Source organism: Lagopus muta, chromosome 8, assembly GCF_023343835.1.
Source record: "Lagopus muta isolate bLagMut1 chromosome 8, bLagMut1 primary, whole genome shotgun sequence".
Taxonomy (NCBI): domain Eukaryota; kingdom Metazoa; phylum Chordata; class Aves; order Galliformes; family Phasianidae; genus Lagopus; species Lagopus muta.
In genome coordinates this window covers 14,552,497-14,561,263 of record NC_064440.1, presented here as the reverse complement: position 1 = coordinate 14,561,263, position 8,767 = coordinate 14,552,497, and the positions used below count along the sequence as shown (strand labels likewise).

General features: G+C 57.3%; 1 protein-coding gene across 1 annotated transcript; it reads left to right on the top strand.

Moving 5' to 3' along the window:
• Positions 1 to 2,813: 2,813 nt before the first annotated feature.
• LOC125696849 (motor neuron and pancreas homeobox protein 1-like) lies at positions 2,814 to 8,599 on the top strand. The gene is made up of 3 exons (XM_048953056.1): positions 2,814 to 3,240; positions 7,439 to 7,599; positions 8,110 to 8,599. Exons 1-3 carry the CDS (start codon positions 2,814 to 2,816, stop codon positions 8,422 to 8,424), a joined length of 903 nt encoding a protein of 300 aa, XP_048809013.1. The 3' UTR covers positions 8,425 to 8,599.
• The last annotated feature ends 168 nt before the right edge of the window (positions 8,600 to 8,767 follow it).

The following is an 8,767-nucleotide window of genomic DNA, read 5'->3' as shown; positions in this document are numbered from 1 at the left end:
CCTCCTTGCCCGTCCTTTCATCTGTCCCCCCTCAATAGGTGCCCTGGGCGTCATTGCAGAGACATCACCCGTCCCTGCTGTCCCTGCCCCGTGCCATTGCCACCCCCTGCTTTGGGGAAGGGTTAATCAGCAGCCAGCGAGACAAGGTAATAAATGGCTGTTATCTCGTTAATGAGCTGACATTAATTAGAGCCCAAGGTCCTGGGAGGAGCAGCTGATTTATCCAGTCACCCTGGGAGCAGGTTAGGAGCTGACTCCATGGAAAGCCCATTAGAGGGGAGGAGATGAGGCTGTGCTGGGGGGTCACAGTGTGCTGCACCCTCAGCCCAGCCCTGGTTCCCTTCCCTCTGAGTGAGCAGCTCCAGCCCCACAGGATCAAAGCAAAGGATCCTGGAGCTGACTGGATACTTCCCACCTTCCTGAATGATGCCAGGCTCTTAGATACAAAGCCTTCCTCCTAGAAGCCAAATCCTGGGAGACATCTACCAAGCTGCTGGGGACCCTGAGCTGCCCATGCTAGGGCTCCCACTGCTGCAGAATTGATTAAAAGCTATTATCCCCTTGGTTAACATGCCTAGGCCACCCACAGGTGACTTCTGGTCTGTTCATTTTGTCACAAATCACTGCGGGGATGGCGGTTTGTTTACATTCCCCATCGGCCTCCTGCAGCTTCCCAGAGCCCAGAGATAGGGGCAGTAGTTGATGGCTGGGGCTCCCATGAAACCAAGGGCAACCCAGTCAACCACACAACTCTGTCAGCAGGGCTTGGTGGTCTATAGCTAACCAAAACAGCAGGTTAGGTGCAAATTGAGACACAGTCTTGTCTGTGCCTGGTGTCTGGGATAGACTTGATCCTGGGAAAGTGGGAGTGTGGTCTTCACTGGCAGTTCTTTATCAGGTTGTGGATTTTCCTCGGCTCCCTTGGCTTTGATCTTGCAGAGGGGTGTTATGTTGCTGCCCAAGGTGATGGCAAGGAAATGGCAGGGCTGTAAAACTGAACTACGCTCCTAGATGCTCCCCTGGCCCCTGTGGCTTGCTTCTGAGAGCTACAGCACTGCTGATAGATGGTTGGATGTGAGCTGCTCTATGCAACATTGTGGGTTCCTACAGATTTTAATGCTCATGAGCACCAGAGCTGGGTGTCCATATGGATGTTTGCTCTTCTAGTTTTTGTTTTGCTGTTTGACCTCTCTCAGGAGGAAGTTGCATGGAGATGATCTTCTGAACTGGGGCCATTTCCTCTGGCAGTGCTCCTCTGTGGCTCCCTACACACAGAGCGTGAGGTCAAGATGTTTGTGGCTGAGATCCTGGGGTCTGTGACCTGAGCTTGGTGCTCAGGCTGCCACGGCTCCTGTGTGAAGACCCTCCTGCATAGGGAGGGCATGGGGCAGAGGTAAAGGGCCAAGCCACAGCTTTCGTTCTCTTATTGCAATCCTCAGATCTAGTTAGCAACCAGGTGAGCTGTCACCAGAGGAGCTGATGGATGGGGAAGCGAGTTCCCTCCTTCCTGATGCGGGAAATGAAGCTAATCAGAGCTCGGACACCTTAATCCAGCTCTGATCTGATTAATGCCCCTAAAGACTGTGAACTCATCAGCACCCCAGCATCTATCACTGCCTGCATCCCGCCCCTTCTGCTGGGCTCTCCTGGCTCTGCTCTCCTCCCTGTGTGCTGGGTGTCCTCCTGGGAATGGATGTTGTGTAGCTGTTCCCATATAGGAATTTGGGTATGGAGTGATCTTGTGCAACAGAAGGAGGAAGTTGTCCCATCCATCATGGGACCTTTGGACCTTGGTGGTGTGGGTGCAGGGAGCTCAGTGGGCTCCATTCCAGGCAGGAGGGGCTCAAGAAGAGAAACCCTTGGGGCTGCTGAGCAGAGGAGGGTGGGGGAAGTCCCTTGTGCCCCTGTCTTCCTGCTCTATGGAGCCTTAGACACAGGATGCAGGGGTGCAGGCCCATCTCTTGCTCTAAAATCTCAGGGGATTCAGCAGAAAAAAAAGGTGAAGGGGAAAGAAACACAGAGATGGGAGCTCCCTTTAGCTGTTAGAATATTTAAGTTGGGCTATAGCAGCCGCCTCTTCTATCTTCCAATGCACCCTTGGCTGGACACAAGCTTGTCCTACTGTATGGGTTTGATGCAAAGGGTGGGACCCAGGGATAGACAGGCACAGATCTGCTCACAGATGTTCTGCCTCTCCCCAAAGGCCAGAGCCAGTGGGTCTGGGCCAGTTCTGCTCCTGCTCACCCACCTGTACAAGAGCATCCAAGGTTTTCTTCTCCGCTTGTCTCTGGCGCCTTCATCCGGAGAAGACCAAACTGGGCAAATAAATAAAAATCTGCCCATGGGCGCCTGCTCCATGGGCTTCTTGGGCAGAGAGATGATGCTGGTCGGTGGCCTCTGTGTGCAGCCAGCTCGGGTCCGCTGATGTCCTTGTGTCAAAGAGGTGTAAAGTGGAACGGCACGAGGTGTGAAGAGCAGGATCGGGCCCCGGGGTGTGCCGAGGGGCTGCGGAAGCCGGGGGAGGGAGGCCGGGCCGACGGGGGGGGCCGGCGGGGAGCCAATAGGGAGCTGGGGCAGGTGGAGGGGGGGGTTAAAACCCCCCCGTCGGCGGCGGGCAAGCGAGTGCCCGGGAGGAGGAGCGGAGAGGAGGGCTGCCCCTGAGGGCAGCCCCGCGGAGCGCGGCGCGGCGGGACCCCGCGAGTGAATGCCCGCCGGTGCCGGGGTGGTCCGGGGCTGCCCGGCCGGGCGCTGCCCTGGCAGCAGAGAGGCGGGAGGAGGCACGCTGTGTTTCCCCGGGGGGGGCCGGCCGGGCCATGCACAAATCCATGGAGAAGTCCCAAAACTTCCGCATCGAGGCGCTCCTGGCTGAGGAGCCGCCGCGGAGCGCCTCTCCTCCGGGGCTCAGCCCCGCAGGCAGCCCCGGCCCCGCCGGCCGCACCGACACCCCGTCACCTCGAGCTCCCCAGGCTGCCGCCCCCCTCGGCCCGGCCGGCTTCGTCCCCAAACCCGGCTTGCTGCACCTCCCCGGCCCCGGGCTGGGCACCCTGCCGGCCCTCTACCCGCCTGCCGTGTACCCGCTGCCGGCCCTGGGGGGCCAGCACCCCGCTTTCGCCTACACCGCCTTCCCACAGCTGCCGCCGCCCGGCGCCGATCACCTGAAGGCGGCAGTTACCGGTTCCTTCCCGCTGGAGCAGTGGATCCGAGCTGGGATGCTGGTGCCGAGGCTCTCCGACTTCCACGGTGAGTGAGGCGGGAGTGGGGAGAGATCCTCCCGTCGGGCGGGACGGGGCCGGGGGCTGAGGTTCCTCGGGGACACACCGGCGTGGATCGGGAGCACCAGTCCTAGCCCCGGGACCGTGCCGGTCCCGATGCCCGCAGGGCGCGGCAGTTCTTAGGGGAGCTTCGGAGGGGGGCTTCCGGGCCGCCATCCGACAGCCGCGGGCTCGTTGGGCTCCGCCGCTGCGAGATGGAAACGAAAAGACGAAAGCGGGGAGACCAGCCTGCACCTCGAAACGAATAAATGCCACCCGGAGTGGTTGGGAACGAAGCCCCGCTTTCTGGTGCGATAGTGGTAGGGAGGGATGAGCGGCTGGAAGTGGCCGGAGCGAGCATGGGCAGCACTGGAAGTCGCTCCATGCTCTGTCCCTCGGCAAAGAGGGGTTCTGTCATTGGCACCACAGCGGGGTCATCCGGTGCTGCCCTGCGCTGGGTGAGTGGGGGCCCGGGCACCCAGATGGCGCAAGGGGACACTTGGCAGTGGGCTGCCAACAGAAAGGCTGGGGGGTTGTCAGGTTCTTAAAAACCTGGGAGCCGTTTACAGACAGGGAAAAAAGAATGAGAAAAAAAAAAAAAAAAAAAAAAAAAAAGTATGTTCAGATAAGTCTGTTAATTAATAAGCTGGCTGGGTGAATAATAGCACAAAAGTGGAGAAATATTATGAATCGACCCATTCTTTACTGCTTCCTCAAGTTACATCAGGTTGAAGGGAAAAAGACTGTTCCCTTCCTGCAGTGGTTCTCCCTTGCCCCACGTTCTGCCCCAGGTTCTGCCCCATCCCCAGGCTGTGGGATGGGGCAGACTCTGAAGTGGTCGTGACACTGAGGAGAGCAAAGCTGTGCCTTTGGTTCTATGGGCTGCATCCCCTAGGAGTGTCAGTGACAGAAGGAAAAATAATCTGTCATTGCTGGGTGAAGCACCTTCACCTTCCTGCACCTTCCTGCTCCTCTGCAGAGTCCAAATTGGTGCATCTCAGCATCCACATAGTTTCATGTATGGCTGTGTTTCACCAGAGTAGGTTCCCACACTGTCCCTGCACTCTGAGCTCAGCTTCTGCCTGGGATAACGTGGGCAGTTTCCATCCTGAGTGCTTTCAGGGTTTCTTCTGAATTCCTTCCAAGCAGCCCCTCTGTTAGAGCATGGAGACCAAGGCTGGATGCAGATTAGGAGCTGAAGCCTCCCGGTAGGAGATGGATGAAGCACTGAGTCTGCAGCCAGTCTACATGCCTGTGCCTCCTCATCGACATTGCTCCTGACTTGGGACCTGTGCTCATCCTGGGGTTCTGGGCATCCTGCCCCCTTGGTTCCTGTGTCCTGTTCTTTCTGCCATATAGGCACTGTGGCCAGAGCCTGGCCCTCATTCTCTACTAGCTCATTCATCTTCTCCTTGTCCCATTCCATTGGAATCATTTGAGATCTCAAGGTTTTCTCCAGCTCTTAAGGGCTTGCTGCAAGTTTCAAAAGGTCTCTTTCCAGCATGTATTCTCCTGTTCCTGGGTCCTGCCCAAGCACTCAGCCCATGGATGGACAGATGTACTGCCTGGCTGATGCTTCCAGAGGCTGAGCACAGATTTCCATGCTGCTGCTTGTGGCCATGTGTATCTCTCTGGGTAGAAGTGGGCAGACACCTGGGAGAGACCCATCTGGAAGCCTCCTTGGGCTTGTTTTGGGGTACTCCAAGGGAGCTCACTTTGTCCTGTGTTCTTAGGAGATTCCAGGCCTGAACCATGAATGGTTTCCTCCTTTGTCTGCACATGGAGGTGCTGTGCAGGCATGATGTGGTTTGGTCCCTGGAGAAGGAGCAGAACAGCCCCTAAGCTGGAGCAGCTGTGGGATGCATGGCATGTGCTTGCTCCGCTCTCATCTGCATGTGTTGTGGGGTTGGGGTGCAAGGCACTGGGTAGGTGGCTCGAGGCAGTGGGTCCCTGCATGTGGCTACTCAGAGAAGCACTCCTGCTGTTGTATCTGTGGTGCCTTCCCTACCAGCCACTGTTGCAGGGGCCTCTACTACTGCAATGCGGAGTGAGATGCTGGTGGAAAGCTCTGCATGCAGGAGCAAGAAGGTCTTGGATCCTCTGCTGCCAGCCTGGGTCCCTGTCCCCAGGGCTCAGACCCCCTGTGGCTTCCTGTCCATCCCCCCAAACTGCACAGAGGGAGCGTCAGGTGCCAGTGTGCTGCATGCATCAATGGGAGCTGTGTGTTATTTGCCCTAGCTTGCAGAGTAGTGGGAGCAGAGAGCAGACAGCTGCTCTGGCAGAGATTTGTAGGAGCAGAGTGCAGTGATGCACAGCTACAGGATGGGAGATGCAGGAAGAGCATAGGGCTGCCTGCTGGGACTGGTGCTTGGGTGTGTGCCTGGGGACAGACTGCATAATGGGGCTGTGGGACTGCTCCACTCAAGGCTCTTGAGCCAGCAATGGGGAAACAGGGAGCAGCAGGTTTGGGATGTGCCCTTATGCTGTCCCACAGAAAGCAGGCAGAGCTGCTGGCAGTGGCTGTGATACTGGTGGGACCACCTGTCCTCCCAGCCCTGACATCTGGAGGAACACCTCCGATGCTGGCTGGTGCTCATTTCCTCTCCTTTATCTGCCAGCCCACAAAGCTAAGTGAGGTATAGCTAAACAAAACAAATTAAAACCAAGTGGGTTAATAGCAACCTTGGATTAGCTTTGTTATCAGGTAGATAGAACTGTAACAAATAAACCAATAATTCTTTATAAGCTTTATCTAACTAGCCAGGAGGTAGCTATCTCACAGAAATGGGCTTGGGGACATTGCTCCAGGGCAATCAATTTCTTCACTGATGTTGCAGCCAGATGCTGGACACCCATCAGTGGATTCTGATCCAGCCAAGCTGAAGGGGGATTGAGGCAATCTCTGATCCTCGGGGAGATGTCTGGGCAGAGAGAATCCCTTTTCAAGCAAATGTGTGATGCTGAGGCAGTTGTTGGTCTTTCTGGGGGAGAGCCTCCCTGAAGTGTTCCTTTTCCTATGGGATGGTGGTGGGGTTGGAGATATTCACAGCTCGGCTGGCAGAGACCTGAAGGGTGCTGTCTGTTCCCTGTGGAGGACATCCCAGAGTGGGCTGAGCTGTGGGTTGGTTGGTGGCTTGGAGTGCATGTCAACAACAGAGGGATTTTAGGGTTGGGTTGGGTTTGGTTTTGCCAGCAGCAAGTGGGGTAGGAGGCAGCATGGACTTCTAGGGATGTTACAGTCTGTGATGGTCACCACTGTGCAGAGCATGGACTGGAGATGCTAAGGTGGAGTGACAGACAGAGGGACCATATTCCAGTAGCCAGTCATTTGGGTTACATTCCACTGGTGTTTATGAGCCCCGGCTCTGCTTGTTTGACCCGTCCCACCCTGTGCCCAGGTACCCAGGATCAAACCCAGATGGCGCTCGGTTAATGCCCCTTCATAAATTCCTGCGCTATGCGTCACCACCGTGTTTGTGCAGGGCTCGGGGGGCACTCTGAGATGGGCAGGTCTGGATCAAAGCTGGAATCTGTGGGAGATAACGTTGGTGGGTGCACTGTGCCCTGCAATGAGGGCAAGCCCCTCCGACAGCCCTGCCCTGTGCTGTCCCCAAGTGAGGCATGACTGTGGGGCTCCATCTCACACCACACACTCTGTCTTCCATATGTTCTGGCTGGGGAGCAATTCCCTGCTCAGACGAGCTGGGGAGCAGTGGGACTCTGCAGCTGGAGTGTGGGATGTGGTGGGGGTCTCTCTGTGCCTCTCCAGCCCTTTACTCCCAGCTGCAAACCTGTGTGTTTGGTTGCTGCTGCGGTGCTGGGAGAAGCAGTAAAGCTGAACGCGCTGGGGACAACAAAGCGAGCAGACAGGAGATAAGCAGGGATCAAACACGGCGCAGAGCCACCCCACGCAGGCTGCTCAAAGACCTCTTTGTTCCTCCTGCTCCGGGCCAGTGATGATAGCAGCTCGGTGAGGGAACCCTCGGCGGTTGGGCAGACACCTGTGTGTCCCTGCAATAAAAAGCAGCGTTAATTTCAGCCACGGGACTGATCCTGCTTGCACACCAAGGGCTGATAACATATCTTGGCGGCAATAAAGCCATAGTTGGGTGGGAGGCGATGGAGGAGGGCAGGCAGAGGGCTGTTTCCTGCTGTCTCCTGACCCTGTGTGTGCGTGTGCCCCGCAGCCACCCCGCAGTCTGCCTTGATGGGGAAGTGCCGCCGGCCCCGCACCGCCTTCACCAGCCAGCAGCTGCTGGAGCTGGAGAACCAGTTCAAGCTCAACAAGTATCTGTCCAGGCCCAAGCGCTTTGAGGTGGCCACGTCGCTGATGCTCACTGAGACGCAGGTACCTCGGGATGGGGGCAGAGGACTGCTGGGGATGTGGGATGGGAAGTCAGGGCAGTGCTGATGTCCCTCCCTTGGCTGCCAGCAGCCCCACTGGCACCCCTTTCCTGGGTAGAGCTGCCCAATGAGATCCAGGCCCTTCCCTTGCTAAGGCCACCCCAGAAACCTCGTTCCACCCACCATTGCATTGCGGAGTCTCTCCTCATCTCTCCCTGCACTGTGGGTGAGGGCTTCTCGTGGGGTTAAAAGTCCTCTTTTAATGTCCCTGTGCACATGTGGTGACATTCTGAGGACTTGGTCCCCTCTGTCTCCTACCCCTCCATGCCATTGTGGGACAGGGACAGCCCCTGGGACCTTCCAGAGCAAAAGCACTGCAGGATGCTACAGCAAGGGCAGTCCAGGGGTGCTTCGATGCAGGGAAGGCTATGGGGTGAGTGGGGATGGGTTGGGGCGGGAGGAGTGCTGATGGGTACCCATGGCTGTGGTGTGATGGCTGCTCCCTCCTGAGTAGGTGAAGATCTGGTTCCAGAATCGCCGCATGAAGTGGAAGCGGAGCCGCAAAGCCAAGGAGCAGGGGATGGCAGTGGAGCCCGAGAAGCCACGGGGGCTTGGCAAAGCTGACGAGAGCCTGCTGCCCAGCCAGCCCCAGGGACAGGCTGGTGACAGCCCCGAGTTTGTGGGGTGCAGCCCTGGATCGGGCTTCCTGCGCCGCAGCGCTGAGCTGGGCTACGGCCCCGACTCTTCCTGTTCAGGGGGAGAGGAGGATGAGGAAGAGGAGGACGATGAGATGGGCACTGCAGAGAGGAAGATGGGCTCTGTGTTGTGAAGAGGGTCCAGGCTGAGGAGTTGGAGGCCTCTTGGCTGGCAGACTGTGCCCATGTACAGCACGGGGCTGAGAGGAGCCTGCCCTCCCTTTAACTTATGTGTGTTTGGAGTCTATTTAATGTGTAATTATTCCTGTGTGTATTTGGGGGTTTCCCCACATCCCTCCCCTATAAAGCTGTTATCCGGATGCCTCTGCTTTTCCTTAGGGGGTGGAGCACTGCTTCTCCTGCCCCTGTGCTGCCCTGTCAGTGTCTTGCTTGGGAACAGTGCCAGGGTCTTCTTTAGCTGCAAACTGCCCCTTCCTGATGGCAGGGCCATGACCGCCCTTCCATTCTACCCTTCCC